The 27,850-nt window shown below is 44.2% G+C and overlaps 1 protein-coding gene across 1 annotated transcript; it reads right to left on the reverse strand.

Moving 5' to 3' along the window:
- Positions 1 to 670: 670 nt before the first annotated feature.
- LOC124016225 (pre-mRNA-splicing factor SYF1-like) lies at positions 671 to 27,484 on the reverse strand. The gene is made up of 19 exons (XM_046331778.1): positions 27,332 to 27,484; positions 26,877 to 27,025; positions 24,130 to 24,253; positions 23,718 to 23,915; positions 21,575 to 21,709; positions 21,312 to 21,476; positions 20,836 to 20,980; positions 18,856 to 19,007; positions 18,227 to 18,346; positions 17,981 to 18,112; positions 17,425 to 17,556; positions 16,578 to 16,691; positions 16,128 to 16,290; positions 15,468 to 15,658; positions 4,091 to 4,213; positions 3,422 to 3,587; positions 3,080 to 3,206; positions 2,694 to 2,806; positions 671 to 1,192 (listed from the first exon to the last, which is right to left on the reverse strand). The coding sequence occupies exons 1-19, from the start codon at positions 27,365 to 27,367 to the stop codon at positions 1,125 to 1,127; spliced, it is 2,553 nt and encodes an 850-aa protein (XP_046187734.1). The 5' UTR covers positions 27,368 to 27,484; the 3' UTR covers positions 671 to 1,124.
- Positions 27,485 to 27,850: the final 366 nt, after the last annotated feature.

The following is a 27,850-nucleotide window of genomic DNA, read 5'->3' on the forward strand; positions in this document are numbered from 1 at the left end:
TAGTAGATCTTTATATGTTGAAGAACAAAAAAGATCTAAGATCTAAGACCTAAGATTAAGAATGATTGACTTGCATAAAGCTGGAAAGGGTTACAAAAATATCTCTAAAAGCCTTAACGTTCATCAGTCCACGGTAAGACAAATTGTCTATAAATGGTGAAAGTTCAGCACTGTTGCTACTCTCCTTTAGGGGTGGCCGTCCTGCAAAGATGACAGCAATAGCACAGCGCAGAATGCTCAATGGGGTTAAGAAGAATCCTAGTGTCAGCTAAAGACTTTACGAGAAATCTCTGGAACATGCTAACATCTCTGACGAGTCAACACTAAACAAAAATGGTGTTCATGGAAGGAACCACGGAAGCAGCCACAGATGTCCAAAAACATTCATGCACATCTTTAGTTTACAAAAGTGCACCTGGACGGTCCACAGCGCTACTGGCAAAATATTTTGTGTACAGATGAAACTACAGTTGAGTTGTTTGGAAGGAACACACAATAATTATGTGTGAAGAAAAAAGGCACAACACACCAACATCAAAACCTCATCCCATCTGAAAATACACCTTCTGGAGTGGCCCAGTCAGAATCCTGACCTCAACCCGATTGAGATGCTGTGGCATGACCTCAAGAGAGCAGTTCAAGTATATTGCTGAACTGAAACTGTTTTGTAAAGAGGAATGGTCCAAAACTCCTCCTGATCATGGTGCAGGTCTGATCCGCAACTACAGAAAACGTTTGGTTGAGGTTATTGCTGCATCCAGTTATTATATCCAAGGGTTCACATACTTTTCCCACCTGCACTGTGAATGCTTATATGGTGTGTTCAATAGACATGAAAACATATAATTGTTTGTGTGTTATTAGTTTAAGCAGACTGTGTTTGTATGTTGTTGTGACCTAGATGATCAAATTTCATGACCAATTTATGCAGAAACCCAGGTATTTCCAAAGGGTTCACATACTTTTTCTTGCCACTGTAGAAAAGTTCAACGAAGAAGTTCACATTCCATACAATCTATTTTCATCATACATTTTACAGGGGTTGAAAAGGCTCCATTCGTAGACCATGGAGCTCGTCTGTGATGTCATGTCAGTGGGACAGATACCATCCCAACATTCTGTATTCAATCTTCTCCTTCTTTCAGCCCTCCAAAGACAGCAGTGGGGACACTTTTCTGTTCCAGCTGCACCTCTGGAGAGAGACAAACATAATCAAAGCAGACATTTACATAAACACCATGGTAGTGTCTCAAATGGCACCCTATCCTCTATATAGTGGACTACCTATGACCAGTTAAAAGTGCACTATATAGGGGATAGGGTGCCATTTGGAACATTGACACCACTCTCAAAGTAAACAGGTCACATGCTTGTTGCAGCCATCACGCTGTGCTGCAAGGCATCTCTCGATCTCTCAAAGTATGTGGACACACACCTGCTCGTTCAAAAACATTTGGGATGAATTGGAACCTAATTGGTCAACATCCGTACCCGCAGCAATGTTCCAACATCTAGTGGAGTTGGTCCCCCCGTTGCTATTACAGCCTCCACTCTTCTAGGAATGCGCTCCACTAGATGTTGGAACATTGCTGCGGGCACTGATGTTGGGCGATTAGGTTCCAATTCATCCCAAAGGTGTTTGATGGGGTTGAGTTCAGGACTCCACCCTGATCTCGACAAACCATTTCTGTATGGACCTCGCGCTTTGTGGACTGGGGCATTGTCATGCTGAAACAGGAAAGAGCCTTCCCCCAAACTGTTGCCACAAAGTTGGAAGCACAGAATCGTCTAGAATGTCATTGCATACTGGAGCGTTAAGATTTCCCTTCATTGGAACTAAGGAGCCTTGCCCAAACCATGAAAAACAGCACCAGACCATTAATCCTCCTCCACCAAACTTTACAGTTGGCACTATGCATTCGGGCAGGTAGCGTTCTCCTGGCATCCACCAAACCCAGAATGTGAAGCGTGATTCATCACTCCAAAGAACACATTTCTACTGCTCCAGAGTTCAATATTGGCAAGCTTTACACCACTCCAGCTGATGCTTGGCATTGCGCATGGGGATCTTAGGCTTGTGTGCGCCCGCTTGGCCATGGAAACGCATTTCATGACACTCCCAACAACAGTTCAGAGACAGTTTAGAACTCAGTAGTGAGTGTTGCAACCGAGGACAGATGTGTGGCCTACCTCTTCGCGGCTGAACCATATTGCTCCTAGATGATTTCACTTCACAATAACAGCACTTAGTTGACCGGGGCAGCTCTAGCAGGACAGAAATTTGACAAACTCACTTGTTGGAAAGGTGGCATCCTATGACGGTGCCACGTTGAAAGTCACTGTGCTTTAGGCCATTCTACTGCTCATTTTTTAGATTGCATGGCTCTATCCTCAATTTTATACACCTGTCAGCAACAGGTGTGGCTGAAATAGCCAAATACACTAATTTGAAGGGGTGTTTATATATTTATTAATATTTTTTATTATTAGGGTTGTCAAGAAAACAGCTAGAACATATTAAATCAAGTGAAACATTCAAAACATTGCAGATAGAAATGCAATGTATAGAGTTGTCATGCTTCTATATTATATGACAGAATCATTTTCTATAATCTACACAGTCCATTTCTATGTGAATGTTCTGTAGCATTGCTCCCTCCTGAACAGCGCCACCTGGTGGTGTTTTAACTCACCCTCTGGGCCCTGGTCTTCATCATCACCATCCTCATCCTCATCATCAATATCAATCTCATCGGGGTTGGCTTGTTTGGCCAGTTCAGCCAGCTCACTGCGAGATGTGTCACTTCTAAACAAACAGATTCACAATGACACAATGAGTGGTTAAGACCAGTATTGAACCATTTCTGCATTGTTGTATTTATATTAAATGACTGGCCACTTACTGGGCCCGTATCCACGCAGCATCTAAAAATAGGAGTGCTGATCGAGGATCTGTCATTATGATTTAAAATCTTAGATCAGCGCTAATATTCTGAGACGGTTTGTGGATACGGGCCCTGGTCTGCAGTTGGGTTTTCGGAGGACAATGGAAAGGATGCTAAGTGGATGGATGACAGACCTGACGAAGAGGATCTTCTCTTTGAGTTTAGGTTTGTCCTGTTCAGCCTCGGCGGCCAGCTGTTGGGCCTGCTGCTCCAACAGCTTCATATCATCCAGCCCCAGCTGACCCGGGGCAAGGTCTGAGACTGCACAGACATAAAATAACAGAGGTACAGCCCTAACACTAACCAAGCCCCATCTGGCCTGTGTTTTTCATGAAAAACATTTACAGCTGTAAGCATGACACTTCAAAATCATGTTAAAAATCAACATGGAAGATGACACGAGATTAATTGATTCATCATTAGAGACCGAAGGTGTGGGTGCGTATAGGTTTGTATGCGTGTGTGTGCATTCTTACTGGTGGCGTTGGTGGTGGCCTTCATCATCTGTGAGGACATGAAGTTGACCTGTGTGTTGTACGTGGCCTGGACGCTGCGCTTGATCCTCAGCATCTCCCGGATAGTGTCTTCGTTCCCGTGGCGGATCTCAAACTCCTTCCACGTCTGCCAGAACGTGGCCGTCATCTGAAGCAAACACACACACAGGAAGTAAAACTTTTTATCGCTACTGTGCACAAACCTGTGTTTCCACAAATTGAGGAAAGGACTGAAACAGGGAAGGAGTTCGTGGATTGTCCAATAAGAACAGCTAGTTTTCTGTTCAATAACAGTTTCCTACTGTGTGCAATACAGCTGGGACGATAAACCACAAATTATTGTCACCGACCATACCGATAACTTATCGCAGGCATTTTGCTTATATCATTAATTGTGATAAGTAGCGTACACTAGAGAAATGTGAAGTTTGAAATTAAATAAGTTTGCAGAGTGATTGTTAATGGCACAATTTCTGGCTACAACCATCAAACTAGTAGTAGTGGTAGCACATTAATGTTATAAACGTATCACTCAATTTATTGTTATCACATCAATTCAGGCAATTTATCGCAATATGGATTTTTGTTCATATTGCCCAGCTCTAGTGTGCACTAATGAAGAGGACCCTGGGTCAGAGAGTGAGAGCTCACCCTTGGGTCACAGATCTGAGAGCAGTAGGAGTATATGGCTCTGCCCCGGTCGATCTCGCCCAGTTTGCTCTCCATGTCAGCGAAGCGCAGGCACATGTCCCTGGAGTGTTCGTCTGGAAGCACCTGGAAGAAAACAACATATGATATTATATATTCAAATATATTAGTTGCATAACCATATACACCATCTCAATAAATAAAAATCACATGATTAATTCAGGGGTGTCTGACTCATTTTGCCATGGGGGCTGCATTCGTTCTTCAACGAGGTCTGGAGAGCCGAAACAGAAGATGTGTTATCTTTCTTCGCCGTCAGAATTAGCAACATTTTTTCCAATATCCATCTTTTGGGAAATGTTTTATGCTCACTGATTGTCTAGCTTTCATTTCAGTGATTATTAGCGAGCTGGAGACAGTCAAGAAATGGTATGAATGTAGGTCTCTTGTCATTTTTACAACATTTCTATTTGGTTTTAATCATTTGAAAGTATATTGAGTTTGTTCCCCCCCCACAATTTTTTTAAATCTATATAAGTTTGGACACAACTACTTATTCAAGGGTTTTTATTTATTTGTACTATTTTCTACATTGTAGAATAATAGTGAATACATCAAAACTATGAAATAACACATACGGAATCATGTAGGAAAAAAAAAAGTGTTAAACAAATCTGAATATATTTTAGATTCATCAAATAAGTGCCCTTTGCCTTGATGACAGCTTTGCACTCTTGGAATTCTCTCAAACCGCTTCACGAGGAATGCTTTTCCAACATACGCTGAGCACTTGTGGCTGCTTTCCTTTACTCTGCGGTCCAACTCATCCCAAGCCACACTCTTCTAGGGTTACTTCCGGTCACAACTTGCAGACTTGTTTACGTGTTGCTGTGCGTTTTGTTGCCAACCTTACTTTGCTACCTGACAACTTTACGGTTTTTACTTTTTAATTACCGTTTATATTTTTTGTTTTTCCCCTCACTCAACTTTTTCACTCCGGACGCTTTATCTGGACATTGTTCGTCAGGACCTCCAGCTAAGTAGTAACATTAACATGATGCCCTCTAATTGCAGTCGCTGTACTCATACTATACAGGAGAACGATCACCTTATGGTGAGGATAGCTGTGCTGCAAGCCCAGCTTCAGAAGCAATCGTTAGGCAAGGGTAATTTCAGTGTAGGAAAGGATGAAACAGCGTCTGTGCCACCAGTAAGTACAGATAGTAACGTTAGTATAAATCCCCTCGCACTGTCCCCGCAGCTGGACAACTTTCTCACGGCTTCTGGAGGGAAATGCTGTAGGAATGCTCAACCGGTGTTGCTCATTCCGCCGACAGAAACTTTCAACCGGTTTCCCCCATTAAGCAGCGAGTTGGAGTCAGAGGCCGAGCCATCTCCCGTTACGGGGTCTGAGACGCCAAAGCTTCCCACCATTAGCTCTGACAAATTGAAAACCCTAGTCATTGGTGACTCCATTACCCGCAGTATTAGACTTAAAACGAATCATCCAGCGATCATACACTGTTTACCAGGGGACAGGGCTACCGACGGTAATGCTAATCTGGAGATGGTGCTGGCTAAAGCTAAAACTGGCGAGTGGAGAGAGTATAGAGATATTGTTATCCACGTCGGCACCAATGAGGTTACATTTACATTACATTTAAGTCATTTAGCAGACGCTCTTATCCAGAGCGACTTACAAATTGGTGCATTCACCTTATGACATCCAGTGGAACAGCCACTTTACAATAGTGCATCTAAATCTTTTAAGGGGGGTAGAAGGATTACTTTATCCTATCCTAGGTATTCCTTAAAGAGGTGGGGTTTCAGGTGTCTCCGGAAGGTGGTGATTGACTCCGCTGTCCTGGCGTCGTGAGGGAGTTTGTTCCACCATTGGGGAGCCAGAGCAGCGAACAGTTTTGACTGAGCTGAGCGGGAACTGTACTTCCTCAGTGGTAGGGAGGCGAGCAGGCCAGAGGTGGATGAACGCAGTGCCCTTATTTGGGTGTAGGGCCTGATCAGAGCCTGGAGGTACTGAGGTGCCGTTCCTCTCACAGCTCCGTAGGCAAGCACCATGGTCTTGTAGCGGATGCGAGCTTCAACTGGAAGCCAGTGGAGAGAGCGGAGGAGCGGGGTGACGTGAGAGAACTTGGGAAGGTTGAACACCAGACGGGCTGCGGCGTTCTGGATGAGTTGTAGGGGTTTAATGGCACAGGCAGGGAGCCCAGCCAACAGCGAGTTGCAGTAATCCAGACGGGAGATGACAAGTGCCTGGATAAGGACCTGCGCCGCTTCCTGTGTGAGGCAGGGTCGTACTCTGCGGATGTTGTAGAGCATGAACCTACAGGAACGGGCCACCGCCTTAATGTTAGTTGAGAACGACAGGGTGTTGTCCAGGATCACGCCAAGGTTCTTAGCGCTCTGGGAGGAGGACACAATGGAGTTGTCAACCGTGATGGCGAGATCATGGAACGGGCAGTCCTTCCCCGGGAGGAAGAGCAGCTCCGTCTTGCCGAGGTTCAGCTCGAGGTGGTGATCCGTCATCCACACTGATATGTCTGCCAGACATGCAGAGATGCGATTCGCCACCTGGTCATCAGAAGGGGGAAAGGAGAAGATTAATTGTGTGTCGTCTGCATAGCAATGATAGGAGAGACCATGTGAGGTTATGACAGAGCCAAGTGACTTGGTGTATAGCGAGAATAGGAGAGGGCCTAGAACAGAGCCCTGGGGGACACCAGTGGTGAGAGCGCGTGGTGAGGAGACAGATTCTCGCCACGCCACCTGGTAGGAGCGACCTGTCAGGTAGGACGCAATCCAAGCGTGGGCCGCGCCGGAGATGCCCAACTAGGAGAGGGTGGAGAGGAGGATCTGATGGTTCACAGTATCGAAGGCAGCCGATAGGTCTAGAAGGATGAGAGCAGAGGAGAGAGAGTTAGCTTTAGCAGTGCGGAGCGCCTCCGTGATACAGAGAAGAGCAGTCTCAGTTGAATGACTAGTCTTGAAACCTGACTGATTTGGATCAAGAAGGTCATTCTGAGAGAGATAGCGGGAGAGCTGGCCAAGGACGGCACGTTCAAGAGTTTTGGAGAGAAAAGAAAGAAGGGATACTGGTCTGTAGTTGTTGACATCGGAGGGATCGAGTGTAGGTTTTTTCAGAAGGGGTGCAACTCTCGCTCTCTTGAAGACGGAAGGGACGTAGCCAGCAGTCAGGGATGAGTTGATGAGCGAGGTGAGGTAAGGGAGAAGGTCTCCGGAAATGGTCTGGAGAAGAGAGGAGGGGATGGGGTCAAGCGGGCAGGTTGTTGGGCGGCCGGCCATCACAAGACGCGAGATTTCATCTGGAGAGAGAGGGGGAGAAAGAGGTCAGAGCACAGGGTAGGGCAGTGTGAGCAGAACCAGCGGTGTCGTTTGACTTAGCAAACGAGGATCGGATGTCGTCGACCTTCTTTTCAAAATGGTTGACGAAGTCATCTGCAGAGAGGGAGGAGGGGGGGGGGGGGGGGGGGGATTCAGGAGGGAGGAGAAGGTGGCAAAGAGCTTCCTAGGGTTAGAGGCAGATGCTTGGAATTTAGAGTGGTAGAAAGTGGCTTTAACAGCAGAGACAGAAGAGGAAAATGTCGAGAGGAGGGAGTGAAAGGATGCCAGGTCCGCAGGGAGGCAAGTTTTCCTCCATTTCCACTCGGCTGCCCGGAGCCCTGTTCTGTGAGCTCGCAATGAGTCGTCGAGCCACGGAGCGGGAGGGTAGGACCGAGCCGGCCTGGAGGATAGGGGGCATAGAGAGTCAAAGGATGCAGAAAGGGAGGAGAGGAGGGTTGAGGCAGAATCAGGAGATAGGTTGGAGACGGTTTGAGCATAGGGAAGAGATGATAGGATGGAAGAGGAGAGAGTAGCGGGGGAGAGAGAGCGAAGGTTGGGACGGCGCGATACCATCCGAGTAGGGGCAGTGTGGGAAGTGTTGGATGAGAGCGAGAGGGAAAAGGATACAAGGTAGTGGTCGGAGACTTGGAGGGGAGTTGCAATGAGGTTAGTGGAAGAACAGCATCTAGTAAAGATGAGGTCGAGCGTATTGCCTGCCTTGTGAGTAGGGGGGGAAGGTAAGAGGGTGAGGTCAAAAGAGGAGAGGAGTGGAAAGAAGGAGGCAGAGAGGAATGAGTCAAAGGTAGACGTGGGGAGGTTAAAGTCGCCCAGAACTGTGAGAGGTGAGCCGTCCTCAGGAAAGGAGCTTATTAAGGCATCAAGCTCATTGATGAACTCTCCAAGGGAACCTGGAGGGCGATAAATGATAAGGATGTTAAGCTTGAAAGGGCTGGTAACTGTGATAGCATGGAATTCAAAGGAGGCGATAGACAGATGGGTAAGGGGAGAAAGAGAGAATGACCACTTGGGAGAGATGAGGATCCCGGTGCCACCACCCCGCTGACCAGAAGCTCTCGGGGTGTGCGAGAACACGTGGGCGGACGAAGAGAGAGCAGTGGGAGTAGCAGTGTTATCTGTGGTGATCCATGTTTCCGTCAGTGCCAAGAAGTCGAGGGACTGGAGGGAGGCATAGACTGAGATGAACTCTGCCTTGTTGGCCGCAGATCGGCAGTTCCAGAGGCTACCGGAGACCTGGAACTCCACGTGGGTCGTGCGCGCTGGGACCACCAGATTAGGGTGGCCGCGGCCACGCGGTGTGGAGCGTTTGTATGGTCTGTGCAGAGAGGAGAGAACAGGGATAGACAGACACATAATTGACAGGCTACAGAAGAGGCTACGCTAATGCAAAGGAGATTGGAATGACAAGTGGACTACACGTCTCGAATGTTCAGAAAGTTAAGCTTACGTAGCAAGAATCTTATTGACTAAAATGATACAGTACTGCTGAAGTAGGCTAGCTGGCAGTGGCTGCGTTGTTGACTTTGTAGGCTAGCTGGCAGTGGCTGCGTTGTTGACACTACACTAATCAAGTTGTTCCGTTGAGTGTAATAGTTTCTACAGTGCTGCTATTCGGGGGCTAGCTGGCTAGCTAGCAGTGTTGTTTACGTTACGTTAGGATGAAACAGTCAGAAGTCACCAAGCGCAACATAGCTTCAGCGTATAAATCAGCTAGAAAGATGTGTCTGCATCGAGTAATTGTCTCTGGCCCCCTCCCAGTTAGGGGGAGTGATGAGCTCTACAGCAGAGTCTCACAACTCAATCGCTGGTTGAAAACTGTTTTCTGCCCCTCCCAAAATATAGATAGATATAGATAATTGGCCCTCTTTCTGGGACTCACCCACAAACAGGACCAAACCTGGCCTGCTGAGGAGTGACGGACTCCATCCTATCTGGAGAGGTGCTCTCATCTTATCTACCAACATAGACAGGGCTCTAAACTCCTCTAGCTCCACAATGAAATAGGGTGCAGGCCAGGCAGCAGGCTGTTAGCCAGCCTGCCAGCTTAGTGGAGTCTGCCACTAGCACAGTCAGTGTAGTCAGCTCAGCTATCCCCATTGAGACCTTGTCTGTGCACCTTAGCAAACTCACTAGGATAAAGACCTCCTCCATTGATGCAATCATTGAAAGAGATCGTGATACCTCACATCTCAAAATAGGGCTACTTAATGTTAGATCTCTTACTTCAAAGGCAGTTATAGTCAATGAACTAATCACTGATTATAATCTGATGTGATTGGCCTGAATGAAACATGGCTTAAACCCGCTGAATTTACTGTGATAAATGAGGCCTCACCTCTTGGCTACACTAGTGACCATATCCCCCATGCATCCCGCAAAGGCGGAGGTGTAATTAAAAATGTAACTGCAGCAAATGTCAACTTACACAAAAAAAGGGTGTTTTCGTCTTTTGAGCTTCTAGTCATGAAATCTATGCAGCCTACTCAATCACTTTTTATAGCTACTGTTTACAGGCCCCCTGGGCCATATACAGCGTTCCTCATTGAGTTCCCTGAATTCCTTTCGGACCTTGTAGTCATGGCAGATAATATAATATGATTTTGGTGACTTTCTAATATTCACATGGAAAATTCCACAAACCCACTCCAAAGGGCTTTTGGAGCCATCATCGACTGGGTTTTGTCCAACATGTCTCTGGACCCACTCACTGTCACAGTCAGACCTAGTTTTGTCCCATGGAATAAATGTTGTGGATCTTAATGTTTTTCCTCATACTCCTGGACTATCGGACCAACATTTTATTACATTTGCAACAAATAATCTGCTCAGACCCCAACCAAGAAGCATCAAAAGTTGTGCTATAAACACAAGATTCCTTGATACCTTCCAGACTCCCCCTGCCTACCCAAGGACGTCAGAGGACAAAAATCAGTTAACCACCAAACTGAGGAACTAAATTTAACCTTGTGCAATACCTTAGATACAGTTGCACCCCTAAAAACATTTCTCATAAGAAACTAGCTCCCTGGTATACAGAAAATACCTGAGCTCTGAAGCAAGCTTCCAGAAAATTGGAATGGAAAAGGCGCCACACCAAACTGGAAGTTTTCCGACTAGCTTGGAAAGACAGTACCGTGCAGTATCGAAGAGCCCTCACTGCTGCTCAATCATCCTATTTTTCCAACTTAATTGAGGAAAATAAGAACAATCCGAAATGTATTTTTGATACTGTCGCAAAGCTAACTAAAAAGCAGCATTCCCCAAGTGAGGATGGCTTTCACTTCAGCAGTAATAAATTCATGAACTTCTTTGAGGAAAAGATCATGATCATTAGAAAGCAAATTACGGACTCCTCTTTAAATCTGCGTATTCCTCCAAAGCTCAGTTGTCCTGAGTCTGCACAACTCTGCCAGGACCTAGGATCTTGATCAAGTGTTTTAGTACTATATCGCTCGCTTGACACAATGATGAAAATTATGAAAATAATCATGGCCCGCCCCTAAACCTTCAAGCTGCATACTGGACCCTATTTCAACTAAACTACTGAAAGAGTAGCTTCCTGTGATGGCCCTCCTATGTTGAACATAATAATCAGCTCTCTATCCACCAGATGTGTACCAAACTCACTAAAAGTGGCAGTAATAAAGCCCCTCTTGAAAAAGCCAAACCTTGACCCAGAAAATATAAAAAACTAGCAGCCTATATCAAATCTTCCATTACTCTCAAAAATTTTAGAAAGAGCTGTTGCGCAGCAACTCACTGCCTTCCTGAAGACAAACAATGTATACGAAATGCTTCAGCCTGGTGTTTAGACCCCATCATAGCACTGAGACTGCACTTGTGAAGGTGGTGAATTACCTTTTAATGGCATCAGACCGAGGTTCTGCAGCTGTCTTCGTGCTCCTAGACCTTAGTGCTGCTTTTGCTACCATCGATCACGTTCTTTTGGAGAGATTTGAAACCCAAATTGGTCTACACGGACAAGTGCCGGCCTGGTTGAGATCTTATCTGTCAGAAAGATATCAGTTTGACTCTTGTGAATGGTTTGTCCTCTGACAAATCAAATGTACATTTCGGTGTTCCTCAAGGTTCCGTTTTAGGACCACTATCTTTTTCACTATATATTTACCTCTTGGGGATGTCGTTCGAAAACATAATGTTAACTTTCACTGCTATGCGGATTTACATTTCAATGAAACATGGTGAAGCCCCAAAATTGCCCTCGCCAACAGCCTGTGTTTCAGACATAAGTGCAAACGTTCTACTTTTAAACTCGGACAAAACAGAGATGCTTGTTCTAGGTCCCAAGAAACAAAGAGATCTTCTGTTGAATCTGACAATTAATCTTGATGGTTGTACAGTCGTCTCAAATAAAACTGAAGGACCTCGGCTTTACTCTGGTCCCTGATCTCTCTTTTGACGAACATATCAAGACTGTTTCACGGACAGCTTTTTCCATCTACGTAACATTGCAAAAATCATAAACTTTCTGTCCAAAAATGATGCAGAAATATTAATCCATGCTTTTGTTACATCTAGGTTAGACTACTGCAATGCTCTACTTTCCGGCTACCCGGATAGAACACAAAATAACTTCAGTTATCCTGACTAGAATTTTTTTTAAGTATCATATTACTCCAGTGCTAGCCTCCCTACACTGGCTTCCTGTTAAGGGAAGGGCTGATAAAGGTTTTACTGCTAACCTACAAAGCATTACATGGGCTTGCTCCTACCGATCTTTCTGATTTGGTCCTACCGTACATACCTACACGGATGCTACGGTCACAAGACGCAGGCCTCCTAATTGTCCCTAGAATTTCTAAGCAAACAGCTGGAGGCAGGGCTTTCTCCTATAGAGCTCAATTTTTATGGAATGGTCTGCCTACCCATGTGAGAGACGCAGACTCGGTCTTAACCTTTAAGCCTTTATTGAAGACTCATCTCTTCATATGATTGAGTGTAGTCTGGCCCAGGAGTGTGAAGGTGAACGGAAAGGCTCTGGAGCAACAAACCGCCCTTGCCATCTCTGCTTGGCCGGTTCCCCTCTCTCCACTGGGATTCTCTGCCTCTAACACTATTACAGGGGCTGAGTCACTGGGTTACTAGTGCTCTTTCATGCCGTCCCTAGGAGGGGTGCGTCAATTGAGTGGGTTGAGTCACTGACGTGATCTTCCCGTCTGGGTTGGCACCCCCCTTGGGTTGTGTCGTGGCGGAGATCTTTGTGGGCTGTACTCGGCCTTGTCTCAGGATGGTAAGTTGGTGGTTGAAGATATCCCTCCAGTGGTGTGGGGGCTGTGCTTTGGCAAAGCGGGTGGGGTTATATCCTTCCTGTTTGGCCCTGTCCTGGGGTATCATCGGATGGGGCCACAGTGTCTCCTGACCCCTCCTGTCTCAGCCTCCAGTATTTATGCTGCAGTAGTTTGTGTCGGGGGGCTAGGGTCAGTCTGTTTTATCTGGAGTACTTCTCCTGTCTTATCTGGTGTCCTGTGTGAATTTAAGTATGCTCTCTCTAATTCTCTATTTCTTTCTCTCTCTAGGAGGACCTGAGCCCTAGGACCATGCCCCAGGACTACCTGACATGATGACTCCTTGCTGTCCCCAGTCCCACCTGACCGTACTGCTGCTCCAGTTTCAACTGTTCTGCCTTATTATTATTTGACCATGCTGGTCATTTATGAACATTTGAACATCTTGGCCATGTTCTGTTATAATCTCCACCCGGCACAGCCAGAAAAGGACTGGTTCCTCTCTAGGTTTCTTCCTAGGTTTTGGCCTTTCTAGGGAGTTTTTCCTAGCCACCATGCTTCTACACCTGCATTGCTTACTGTTTGGGGTTTTAGGCTGGGTTTCTGTACAGCACTTTGAGATATCAGCTGATGTACGAAGGGCTATATAAATAAATTTGATTTGATTGGGGTCAGGGCTTTGTGATGGCCACTCCAATACCTTGACTTTGTTGTCCTTAAGCCATTTTGCCACAACTTTGGAGGTATGCTTGGGGTCATTGTCCATCACTTGGAAGACCCATTTGCGACCAAACTTTAACTTCCTGACTCAAGACTGATGTCTTGAGATGTTGTTTCAATATATCCACATAATTTTCCATCCTCATGATGCCATCTATTTTGTGATGTGCACCAGTCCCTCCTGCAGCATAGCACCCCCACAACATGATGCTGCCACCCCTGTGCTTCACGGATGGGATGGTGTTCTTCGGCTTGCAAGCCTCCCCTTTTTCCTCCAAACATAACGATGGTCATTATAGCCAAACAATTCTATTTTCGTTTCATCAGACCAGAGGACATTTCTCCAAAAAGTAAAATTTTTGTCCCCATCTGCAGTTGCAATCCGTAGTCTGGTTTTTTTATGGTGGTTTTGGAGCAGTGGCTTCTTCCTTGCTGAGCGGCCTTTGAGGTTATGTCGATATAGGACTCGTTTTACTGTGGATACTTTTGTATCTGTTTCCTCCAGCATTTCCACAAGGTCCTTTGCTGTTGTTCTGGGATTGATTTGCACTTTTCTCACCAAAGTAGGAGATAGAACGCGTCTCCTTCCTCAGCGGTATGATACCATGGTGTTTATACTTGCGTACTATTGTTTGTACAGCTGAGCATGGTACCGTCAGGTGTTTGGAAATTGCTCCCAAGGATGAACCAGACCTGTGGAGGTCTACAATTTTCTGAGGAAGATTTATTTGGATTTTCCCATGATGTCAAGCAAAGAGGCACTGGGTTTGAAGGTAGGCCTTGAAATACATCCACAGGTACACCTCCAATTGACTCAAATGTCAATTAGCCTATCAGAAGCTTCTAAAGCCATGACATCATTTTCTGAAATTTTCCAAGCTGTTTAAAGGCACAGTTAACTTAGTTTATGTAAACTTCTGACCCACTGGAATTGTGATACAGTGAATAATAAGTTAAATAATCTGTCTGTAAACAATTACTTGTGTCATGCACAAAAGTAGATGTCCTAACCGACTTGCTAAAATTATAGTTTGTTAACAAGACATTTGTGGAATGGTGGAAAACCGAGTTAATGGCTCCAACCTAAGTGTATGTAAACTTCCGACTTCAACTGTATGTTAGCACAGCTGAAAAATGTTATTCTGATTAGACTAGTTTAGACTAGTTGAGTATCTGGAGCGTCAGCATTTGTTGTAGAAACATCAAGGATGATCAATGAAAACAGGATGAACCAGAGTTCAATTTCAAGTCTCATAGCAAAGGGTCTGAATAGTTATGTAAATAAGGAGTCTTAGCAAACATCTCTAAAAACCTGTTTTTGCCTTGTCCTTTTGGGGTATTGTGTGTGTAGATTGTTAAAAATGTTTTGATTAATACATTTTAGAATAAGGCTATAACATTACAAACATACGGAAAAAGTCAAGGGGTTTGAATACTTTCAAAATGCACTGAACAACATGAACAAGCTATGCAACAAACTAAAAATAAAATAACTCCTGGTATGGGGCAGGGGAGATTATTCACAGGCTGTCTAATGGCAGCTTGGTTCAACTAACTTTTCACCTCTCAGCTCACATAACTACAGCAAAGCTCTATTTTCAAGATGACAAGTGAGGATAAAGTGTTAATGCCTATCAGAAGCTTCACATAAAAGCATGACGGAATTTTCCAAGCTGTTTAAAGGCACAGTCAACTTAGTGTATGTAAACTTCTGACCCACTGGAATTGTGATACAGTGAATTATAAGTTAAATAATCTGTCTAAACAATTGTTGGAAAAATTACTTGTGTTATGCACAAAGTATATGTCCTAACCGACTTGCCAAAACTATAGTTTATTAACAAGAAATGGAGTGGTTGAAAAACAAGTATTAAATGACTCCAACCTATGTAAACTTCCGACTTTAACTGATATATTTTTTTTTTTCCTCAAACCATCCACAGGCCGGATTGGACGCCCCTCGCGGGACACTGATTTAGACTATTGAGATGCACCTGTGTGTGTGTGCATAACAAAATGAGCCATAACACTCTTACCTCGATGGCTTTCTGGTAGATCGCTCTGGTGTAGGTGACACCGTAGATCTCTGCAGCCCTCTTGATGTATATGTTGAACATGTGATGCCTCTCCGTGTTGTCCACCGCCTGCGTAGCTCTCTCGTACACCGCCATGGCGTGACGCGCCAACCCAAACTCCTCCTCCAGTTTGGCGTACAGCAGGTAGATGGCTGTCAATCACAACAGAAAATAGTTAACATATCACTCGTCATTCCTGTAGCTGGGGGTATAGTACCACATAAATAAGGCCATTATTACAAATAGAACCCAGCAACAAACTGATTATAAAAACTGACTGAGGCTGAAAGATACTTGAACACCCTTTTCATACTATTATGCCAACCTGAACCGTACTGAGCTGGCTCGGTCATGGTCTTTTAACATCTGTCAATCCCAGCACGGTTCCTGCAACTGTGGTGGATGCTTAACCAGGCCAGCACAGTACAGCTTGGCTTCGTAGTGTGAAAAGGATTGTATTTTCCTTGGTGCTTCTCAGTATCTAAAAAGCAACTGTGATGATGACTTTATTGTATAAGGAAATTATTTTTTCATTGTACAGCATGTCAGCTTAGAGTCTAGACAGATGCCACAAAAATGCATTAGACATAAAGAAGTCACATAGACAACAATGTCTCTTACTCTTGGCGAACTTGGCTGGACAGCCATCCAGCGCCTGCTCAAACAGGTCCCGGGCCCTCTCCAGCTTCTTGCCCCCGTAGCGGTCGATGAACTTGGTGAGGTAGGTGTTCCAGATGTCATAGACGTTGGGCCACCTGAAGAGGGCGATGCCACGCTCGTATGCCTGCAGAGAGCGCATGAAGACCATCAGCAACAGGAATTTACAACTGATCAAAATGCTGTAGTTAAGGGTGAAGGCCTTGTCAGGGTCGTGTTCAGTAGGGAACTTGGCCCTAGACATGACCCAGTTGTAATGAAGTATGAGTTAGCGTTTATATTCTAGGCTGTGAAATGTTAGACTGGTCCCAGTTCAGGCATCATGACAATGACCATAAGAGTTGTCAAGACAGCACAACAGAACTGGGACCAGGCTAGTGAGATGTGTGCAGCAGGGCAGGTGGTTGGTGTCACCTTGAAGCTCTCCTCAAAGTAGTTGTGCTCCTCCAGGAACATGGCGTAGTTGATGATTATCTGGGGCGTGGCTATGCGCAGGTCAATGATGCGGTCGTACACCGCCTTGGTGGACTGACGGGGAGAAACGACCAAGACAAAAGGTAGGGTTGTTAGTTACATCGTATGGTCGTTACATGTTTGTTCCCTAAAACTGGGTCATCACTATGCACAAGATGCAATTTTCAGTTTCTCCTATTCTAACAAGATTTCATCTGAGAGAAGAGCTCATGGAATACATAAAACGTATAAACCTAAACAATGTTAATCAATCCAATCCAGAAACACTAATGAAGGATTTTTGGGCTCCCGAGTGGCGCAGCGGTCTAAATGTGGCGCACTGCATCCGAGTGGCGCACTGCATCTCAGTGCAAGAGGCGTCGCTATAGTCCCTGGTTCGGATCCAGGCTGTATCACATCTGGCCATGATTGGGAGTCCCATAGGGCGGCGCACAATTGGCCCAGCGTAGTCCGGGTTTGGCCAGGGTAGGCCGTCATTGTAAATAAGAATTTGTTCTTAACTGACCTGCCTAGTTGAATAAATGTTGTTGTTTTTTTTTTAAATGAAAGCTTCTTGCGGCCAAAACGTTAGTTGACTATTGCGTATACACAGGCAGCTCAATTCTGATCTTTTGACCAATAAGAGCAGATATTTTGCCAATAATGGGGCAAAAGATCAGATTTGGGCTGCCTGTGTAAATGCAGCCTTAGATGTGTTGCATCAAAGCAACCTTCTTTTCCTTTCTAAATCAGTGCAATTGAAATACAACGAAGACAGACACTGTAGAGGGGAACATGAAGAAAGTACCTGGAATGTTCCCATACTCTCCTCCAGGTCAGCCAGCATGGACCAGACCTTCAGAGACTTGTACACTCTGTTCTGCACGGGCTCTGACACGTCAAAGTACTCTGCCTTCTTGGACGGGATGGCAGTTGCTTTCTACATATTTGGAAAGAGAGAAAGTCGAGGGATATTTGCACAGACATGCATCCAGTATTTATTCATCCCCCTGTAACTATTCCCCAGGTCGTTGCTGTAAATGAGAATGTGTTCTCAGTCAACTTACCTGGTAAAATAAGGTTAAAATAAAAAATGTACATCTATAGAAAGAATAAGAAACTATGAGAAGAGCGGTCTGCATCATAGAATTTGAGATTAGATGAGGGTATTCATTTCTTGAAGTTATTAAATAAAAACATTAAAAGAGCAAGTACAGGTCAGCCGCCCACACAGCAATGTGTAGCAGTTTAAACGCATAAGAAATAATTCAGGATGACAGAAAAGTAAAAACAAAATGTACGTGTCTTTGGAGTGTGTGACAGATAGTGGGTCAGTATTTCTTGTGCCTGTATCTCCGTCTCACCCTCAGTATACGTAGCGCCTGTTCGTAGTTCTCATGGCGTAGCTCCATCTCTCCGTATTCACACCACACGCCAGCCAGGTCGTCAACCTGCTTATAGTTCACCTTGGTGGCTTTCTCAAAGATGGTCCGCGCCTGATGGTGGGGAAAAGTGGAAGAAGAACATTTAAAACAATAAATAAAACTTAACTTCCTCTTGGGTTGAAGGAGTGAATCTCCTAAATGGGGAAACCTTAGTTTGAGACTCACATCGTCGAGCTGCTCGTTCTCCTCGTAGAACTTGGCGAAGGAGACCCAGAGAGAGCTGGGTTTCCCAGTAGCCTTCATAGGGTCCACTGTCTGAACTGCCTCTGTGTAGGTGTTGATGATCTGAAAAAAGGGGTTAAGACACACATTCTATACACTGTACATGTATGTGAGGAAGAGCATGCAAGGTACCTATTGCCAGCTAGAAAGACTAAGAAGCCATGTTAAATGTGAAATCTGTAAACATGTATTAATTGCTACTCTCTATCAATAACACAGATGTAAACTAGCTCGGATTTTTCTCAAACCCTTTTCACATAATTCCAACCTGAACAGTACTGTGCTGGCTCTGATATTTTCATTTCACATCACGGTTCCAGCTCCAACAGTGGACACGGAACCAGGCCAGGGCAGTACACCGCAGTTCAGTAGAATAAAATGGGTATTAGAGACAGTGCCCAAAATATGGCACAGTAAGACTTGGGCTAAGAGCTCAGGGCCTGTATCCACAAAGGGTCTCAGAGTAGAGTGCTGATCTAGGATCTGGTCCCATCTGTTCATATAATCATATTCAGGCAAAACTGATCCTGGATCAGCACTTCTACGACGTGTCCACTTCTGGTTTCAGCTACCTGTCGTGGTTTCCCCTCGTACAGTTTGACCCTCTTATGCCACTCGTGGACGTTGTGGGGATTCTGTCTCAGCAGCACACTGTTCAGCAGGAGGGGCCTGCGGGCGATCAGCTGCTCAAAGCGGGCCAAACGCAGTTCCAGGTCTATGTCCTCTGAGAGGGAAAGGGAACACGAGTTGTGCATGACGACAAAGGCAAAGCATTCACTTGCGGCTGTGATTCCCCCCTTGTAATATTTATTTACACACATTCTCGTTGAGATCAAATCTATTTTTGCGAGAAATTGTGATACTCTACAATCCAGACACACTGGGTGTATCTCAATACTCTAAAATGGCTGGCTTCCAAAGACTACTCTCTTCAGTTACATTTATGTTGAAGGAACTAGCGCACAAGCATTTCTGTAAACTGTGTACGTGACGAATAACATTTGATTTAATTAGATTTTTTTTACTCAAAGTCGCAGCCAGGATTGGGAAAACAGTAACATGGATACCTAGGTGAGGAATCGATTTCCCTTAACCTTTTTGGGATAGGGGGCAGCATTTTCACTTTTGGATAAATAGCGTGCCCAGAGTGAACTGCCTCCTACTCTGTCCCAGATGCTAATATATGCATATTATTAGTAGTATTGGATAGAAAACACTGAAGTTTCTAAAACTGTTTGAATGATGTCTGTGAGTATAACAGAACTCATATGGCAGGCAAAAACCTGAGAAAAATCCAACCAGAAAGTGGGAAATCTGAGGTTTGTAGTTTTTCAACTCAGCCCCCATTGAAGATACAGGGTGATATTAGTTATGTTTCACTTCCCAAGGCTTCCACTAGATGTCAACAGTATTTAGAACCTGTTTTGAGGATTCTACTTTAAAGGAGGGGCTCATAAGGGCTCTTTGAGTGAGTGGTCTGGCAGAATGCCACAGCCTCGGTCTGGCGCGCTCACGTGAAAGGTAGCTACGTTCCACTTCATTTGTACAGACAAAGGAATTGTCCAGTTGGAACAGTAATGAAGTTTTATGTTAAAAATATCCTAAAGATTGATTCCATACTTAGGTTGGCATGTTTCTACGGAATGTAACGGAACTTTTTGTCCGGCGCGACCTGAACGCGCTTTTGGATTTGTTTATCAAATGCCCTAACAAAAGAAGATATTTGGACCCAACTGATGGACATTATCGAACAAATCAAAACATTTATGGTGGAACTGGGATTCCTGGGAGTGCATTCTGAAGAAGATCAAAGGTAAGTGAATATTTAAAATGCTATTTCTGAGTAATGTTGACTACCCAATATGGCGGGTATCTTTTTGGCTGCTTTGTTGTCTAAGGCTGTACTCAGATTATTGCATGGTTTGCTTTCTCCGTAAAGTTATTTTGAAATCTGACACAAAGGTTGCATTAAGGAGAAGTTTATCTAAAGTTCCATGTATAATAGTCATATCTTTATCAATGTTTATTATGAGTATTTCTGATGTGGCTCTCTGCAATATCACCGCATGTTTTAGAACTACTGAATGTAACACGCCAATGTAAACTCAGATTTTTTTTGATAAATATGGACATTATCAAACAAAACATACATGTATTGTGTAACATGAAGTCCTATGAGTGTCATCTGATGAAGAACATCAAAGGTTAGTGACTAATTTTATCTCTATTTCTGCTTTTTGTGACTCCTCTCTTTGGCTGGAAAAAATGACTGTGTTTTTCTGTGGCTTAACATAATCGTTTGTGGTGCTTTCGCTGTAAATCCTTTTTGAAATCAGACACTGTGGCTGGATTAACGAGAATTTTATCTTTAAAATGGTGTAAAATACTTGTATGCTTGAGGAATTTTAATTATGAGATTTTTGTTGTTTTGAATTTGGCGCCCTGGCTGTGCGGGGTGGTTCCGCTAGTCCTAGACAGGTTAATAGAGTTATTTGAGATCTGAGCAAGAGACAAGGAGAGTAAGACACTTTAGACTATTGAGATGCACCCACCTTCTTCATCTTTCCCCAACTCTGAGGTAGTCTCCATCTTGGCAGCGATCATGCTCTCCTCAAACTGGGCGTAGCTGTCGAACACCTGGGTGAAATCTCTTACCGTCACCACCGTCAAGATGGCCTCCTCATACACATCACGAGCCTGGTGGGCCACAACACACAAACATTCAAATTAGTCTGTGTGTGTGCATCCCAAAAACTGAATATATTTATTAACACTTTACTTGCACTACATAACAATGTTGTAAAGCTTCATAACATGCATAATAGCTAATCAAAATGTGTCAAATATATATTATGACAATGTTATGGTGGTGAGTTACCCTATAATCCTACATAATTTCTAATGACCCTGATGCATGACGACAAAGTCAAAAGTGGACTATGAAGATGATTGTCTATAGGGCTCTGGTCACAAGTAGTGTACAAAGGGAATAGGGTGCCGTTTGGGATGCATCTATCCAGACCAGTACCTTTTCAAAATGTCCACTGCGGATGTAGTAGTCAGCCAGGGAGCACCAGAGTTTGCCCAGCTGGTCTGTGAAGCGAGTGAGGCCTCCACGGATGATGGCCCCAACATTCAGAGAGTTCACCTTGTCTGGGTTCTGAGAGATCAGGTCACACAGCTCGTGCCATAGCTGTTAGATATTAACCAAGCAAACAACATGGGGATAACGTTAGATATCAACCACACAACAACATGGGGATAAGGAGGATGAGCCAGACGTGGTCTTACCTGGTAGTTAGACTTTCCCTCCTTGGACACAAAGCTCTCATCGTTGACAACGGCTGCCAGACGTACTGCTGCTTCATCCAGCTTGCCACAGGAACGCAGGTAATCTATGTACTCCTCCGCATTCTCTGGGGACAGCTGCAGAGAAAGAGAGAGTCAAAAACCAGGGGGCTGTTGCAAAATAACTGTCATTTTATGAAATATAGACTTTTGGCACTTGACAACCAATATATAAATGTAGCTTTCTTTATCAACCATGTATCTAATAATTTTGGAATACGGGCCTCCCAGGTGGCGCAGTGGTCTAAGGTACTGCATCGCAGTGCTAGCTATGCCACTAGAGATTCTGGGTTCGAGTCCAGGCTCTGTCGCAGCCGGCCGCGACCGGGAGGCCCATGGGGCAGCGCACAATTGGCCCAGCATCATCCGGTTTAGGGAGGGGTTGGCCAGCAGAGATATCCTTGTCTCATCGCGCACTAGCGACTCCTGTGGCGGGCCGGGCGCAGTGCACGCTGACCAGGTCGCCAGGTGTACGGTGTTTCCTCCGACACCTTGGCTTCCGAGTTGGATGGGCATTGTGTCAAGGAGCAGTGCGGCTTGGTTGGGTTGTGTTTCGGAGGACGCATGGCTCTCGACCTTCGCCTCTCCTGAGTCTGTACGGGAGTTGCAGTGATGAGACAAGACTATAACTACAACCAATTGGATACCACGAAATTGGGGAGAAAAATATATATATAATTCTGGAATACCACACTGCTGCTTGTGTGGAAGACTAGAAAATATATTAGAGAAAAATATATCCTGTCCATTCCTTCAAATATTTACAAGAGCTAAATAAATATCTAGGGTTATCAGGGTAATGCATACAGGTAATTCCAATATGAACGCTAGAGGTCAGAGATCTCTTGACCCAAATATTCTGAAAATGTTTCAGATTTCTAATGATATATGATTTGGAGATTACACACACAACATGACATTGATGCAATGTTATCACACGTTAGGAAACTCTAGGAACAGGGCCAGTAAAGTAAGCTTTGTCCAAGCCAGAAAAGCACACTCAAGGTACAAAATCACAGACAAGTAAACAACAAAAAAATCACAGCCCCAGATGGTACCGACAGATCAAATTTGGGGGTCTGACTTATGGACTAAGGTTGAATAGTTAACTATAAAACCAACAAGGACTAACTTCCAGTGAACTGGATCACGTCAAACCTGGCTGCTTGAAAAGAAGCTGAGAGAAATCTGGAATCAAAAAAAGGTTATGCCGACCAATACAGGTTACTCAGAGAGGTATCAGAACCCAGGTGAAGGATGAAAACTACTGCATTTCTGATGGTGTCTCTGAGCTGCAGCCTGTCTGTGGCACAGGACGACACCCCAATGACTGAACATGAGGTGGAATGCGCTGCAGAACTGCAGAACTCATGCTACATGTTGACTCTGATTACAGAATTCGGAGTCATGGAGGAGAAACCGCAAACCACAGTGGAAAAACTGCAAACCACGATGGAAAAACTAGGAGTCAAAGGTGCTCTTCTCCAATGTCCTGAGAGAGACTGGAGAAATAGGGCCTTTCAGCCAGGAACTAACCTGACCTACAGCAAGATCATCCCTAACATTGGCAATGCCTACCACCCCCACATAGGAGAGTTAACAGCCCCTGTAAGAGAGGTCTACTACTTCAGCTTCTTCTTTCATGCTGGAGGATCTGAAGACTCCCACACATCCCTGTACAAGAATGAAGAGTGTATGCCTATTACATCTGATCACAAGTCTAGTACTGATACAGCAGATAACGGGGTAATGCAGTCACTCTACAGCTGGAGGTGGGAGATCAGGTCTACATATGCCTAAGGGCAAATGCACACTGTCATCTATTCCAGGCCTACCTTCTATGTTAAGTGATATATTGTAGGTTTCTGATGTGACTTGTGGTTGGTGTTGTTATAATCTCATAACCAAGACAAAATCTTATCACCATTGTTGAAAATAAATAGTGTGTATTAATGTGAATTCTGATTTTGTTTTTATTTATTTTTTAATCCTGTGACTATCTTCCATAAGGTGAGGCTTCCGTGGCGTTCAGCTTTGGTTGTAGTTCAATCACAGAGGAGCAAATCTTCTAGAAATGTCCTCTTACCTTGAGGTACCTGCGGTAGACACGGATGGCGGTCTCAGGCAGGGGCAGGTTCCGGGCAAAGCGGAGGTACAGGGGCCAGATGCGAGGGTGCTGAGTGACGGGAAGGGCTCGGAGCGCTCGGTCAAATGTGCGTCTGCTCCTGGTGATCTTACACTGAGACACCAGGAACTGGCAGTAGTCCAGCCATATCCTCGGCATCTAGGACATCCACAGGAATAACAAGTTATGTGGGATACTATTCCTACAATCTCAGATGACAAAATCTACTTCCAAGTAAAAAAATACTCTCACACATAAATGTACTCTGTGATAGTCTGTGCCAATGAATGGACAATGATATTCCTCAAAGTTTGTGCGAGTATTTTCTCTTAACAGGGGATGGACAGACAGCGGGACATAAGCAAATGCCTACCTTGTGCATGAAAACCAGTGCTCTTTCATGGCAGTTGTTGATCTCCTCGTAGGCTGGCTCCATGATGCACTTCCCTTTGACCTGTTTCCGTCTCTCTCTCAGGTAGTTGTACCATAACTTGTAACTGCAAGGTCACATATGAACAATCCGTGAAAACACAGTCATGACATTTAGCAATGCCTAAAACCATAACCCAGACACTGGTATGGTATTCAATAACAACCATTCTACGATTTTCAAATAAGCCTAGATTTTGGGCCAATTGTCCATGCTGTTGCTTCTTTTGGTGGTAGGAAGTGGAAATAAGGTAACCACAGGAAAGCGTTGTTTACCTCACTTTTTTGAGGGCCGGAAGGTTCTGTTGCTTGCATTTTCCATCTCTTGAAGCATTTCACGCAATGCACAATATGTGAACAATAGCCGGATGTAACCGAATGCTGTCGACCAAAGCGCGTTCCCTCAGAGTCAGCTGGAAGTTTTTGTGATATTTGCCAGCTCTTTGCATGGGACAACATGTGGACTGTGCTTCGGTTAAACTCGGCCATTGTTGACATATTGTGTAAGTTGTGTGCAAGTTGTGTCAGCATTGAAAATACAAAACAGAAATACAAACCGACATAGACCAGCGTACTGAAAGTCGGGTTAATAAAACTACTCTGTGGATATTTTGTCTCAGAGTAACTCCTACATTAAGACAAAATCAGCAGACAACAGGTCAAGCAGGTTCAAATTAAGTTTATTCAACAGTCTGACTTGTGATGGGACTGGTCACAAAAATGAGTTTACATAAACTTCCGACTTCAATTGTAGGGCTGATTTCTAGGACACATCTTAAACTAGCCTTTCAACGAATCTGAATCTCATCTCTAACATGTAGTCTCATTTTTGTGACCAGTCCCATCAAAAGTCAGACTGTTGAATAAACTTGATTTGAACCTGCTTGACCTTAGGTTGGAGTCATTAAAACTTGTTTTTCAACCACTTCACAAATTTCTTGTTAACAAACTATAGGTTTGGCAAGTCGGTTAGGACATCTACTTTGTGCATGACAAGTAATTTTTCCAACAATTGTTTACAGATTATTTCACTTATAATTCACTGTATCACAATTCCAGTGGGTCAGAAGTTTACATACACTAAGTTGACTGTGCCTTTAAACAGCTTTATGGCTTTAGAAGCTTCTGATAGGCTAATTGACATCATTTGAGTCAATTGGAGGTGTACCTGTGGATGTATTTCAAGGCCTACCTTCAAATCAGTGCCTCTTTGCTTGACATCATGGGAAAATATTTTTAAAATCAGCCAAGACCTCCGAAAAATAATTGTAGACCTCCACAAGTCAGGTTCATCCTTGGGAGCAATTTCCAAATGCCTGAAAGTACCACGTTCATCTGTACAAACAATAGTGCACAAGTATAAACACCCTGGAACCAAGCAGCCGTCATATCGCTCAGGAAGGAGACACGTTCTGTCTCCTAGAGATTAACGTACTTTGATGCGAAAAGTGCAAATCAATCACATAACAGCAGCAAGGGACCTTGTAAAAATGCTGTAGGAATCAGGTACAAAAGTATCCATATCCACAGTAAAACGAGTCCTATATCGACGTAACCTGAAAGGCTGCTCAGCAAGGAAGAGGCCAAGGCTCCAAAACCGCAATAAAAAAAGACTACGGTTTGCAACTGCACATGGGGACAAAGATCGTACTTTTTGGAGAAATGTCCTCTGTTCTGATGAAACAAAAATAGAAATGTTTGGCTATAATGACCATTGTTATGTTTGGAGGAAAAGCGGGAGGCTTGCAAGCCAAAGAACACTATCCCAAATTGTGAAGCACCGGGGTCGTAGCATCATGTTGTGGCGTTGCTTTGCTGCAGACGGGACTGGTTCACATCACAAAATAGATGACATCAATGAGGGAGGAAAATTATGTGGATATAGTGAAGCAACATCTCAAGACATCAGTCAGGAAGTTAAAGGTTGGTCGCAAATGGGTCTTCCAAATGGACAATGACCCCAAGCATACTTCCAAAGTTGTGGCAAAATGGCTTAAGGACAACAAAGTCAAGGTATTGGAGTGGCCATCACAAAGCCCTGACATCAATCCTATAGAAGATTTGTGAGCAGAACTGAAAAAGCATGTGTGAGCAAGGAGGCCTACAAACCTGACTCAGTAACACCAGCTCTGTCAGGAAGAATGGACCAAAATTCACCCAATTTATTGTGGGAAGCTTGTGGAAGGCTACCCGAAATGTTTGACCCAAGTTAAAAAATTTAAAGGCAATGCTACCAAATACTAATTGAGTGTACGTAAACTTCTGACCCACTGGGAATGTGATGAAAGAAGCTGAAATAAATCAATCATTCTCTACTATTATTCTGACATTTCACATTCTTAAAATAAAGTGGTGCTCCTAGCTGACGTAAAACAATTAATTTTTACTAGGATTAAATGTCAGGAATTGTGAAAAACTGAGATTAAATGTATTTGGCTAAGGTGTATGTAAAACTTCCGACTTCAACTGTATATATGTGCAACAGTAACTGTCTGTAGAAATGTTCCTGTCTCTAGTTAGAGACAGACTACAAACATTAGTCTGGGACACTACAGTATTTTCCATGAACCTTTAGCATTGTATTCTTATTCTGGCCCTGGGGGCCAAGGGGGGTGTATTTTGGGGCAAAAACAAAACTATGCATGGCACCCCTTTGCCCAGGGCCAGGATTGGGAGAAACGTTGCCTCTACCTGCCAGGTAGCTCTTTCAGAGCTCGTTCATATATCATGTTGAGGATGGACATTGTGCCGTTTTGTTTGAACTCGATGTAACGCATCCAGCACTTGACCGAGTACGGATTCCTGATGATCTCCTCCTCGTAAGGCAGGTCATCTTCCTCCTGAAAAATACCATCACCAACCCAGCAAAATGGTCAACAGGAAGCCTTCTCCCCTTCGGAAGTTGGACACTTTTCTCTCATTCGAAAAACGCGGCACTGTTCTCAAAACTAGTGCAACGTTGCTCGAAAAATAGAAAGGGCAACAAATATGCTGTAAATTCACACACAGTAGACAGTACAGTATCTCAAGGAACAGTTTGCCGGGACATTCAAATCGACACAGCCGAGGTCGAGGAGGCCGCATAAATATTACAGTATGCTGAGAGAATTCCACAAGGAAATATCAATATTCATGAAATAACTTACAAATATTACGTCCGGTTTCCCATTTAGAGACGCCATTTTTTATTTTAATACCAAAATAAACGCCCGTAGTGTCAAAAGTTCCCAAAAATGTAGGTATTATTACTAAACTTCCTGACTCCTCCAACGTGTTCAGAATGTAGAATTAAACCCCGCCCCGTGTGGAAATAGTATTGGGTAGTACTACGTTCACTCAACAGACTATCCAATCATTAGTCACGAAGAAAACAGCATATGTTAGCACTCCAGCCCAGCAGGTGGCGACAGTGGAAAATCTGATATGCTCGTGCATGGCCAAAACTAAATGTGAAAGGTTATCAAAACGTCGACAAACGCCCTCGCCAGCCGCGTAGGGTACTTATTGACCACAATAGTGACGTACTGTATGTCCACACTTTTCAAACAAGTAGACTGTAACCAACATCATGCATAGGCTTACCAGTTGTGGAGTGAAGCACATGAGCAACCTCAATGTTACCTTCAGAGAGAATATATTGTCAGTTATTGTCATTAAAAAAACAA

This window comes from Oncorhynchus gorbuscha, linkage group LG26 (assembly GCF_021184085.1).
Source record: "Oncorhynchus gorbuscha isolate QuinsamMale2020 ecotype Even-year linkage group LG26, OgorEven_v1.0, whole genome shotgun sequence".
Classification (NCBI taxonomy): Eukaryota; Metazoa; Chordata; class Actinopteri; order Salmoniformes; family Salmonidae; genus Oncorhynchus; species Oncorhynchus gorbuscha.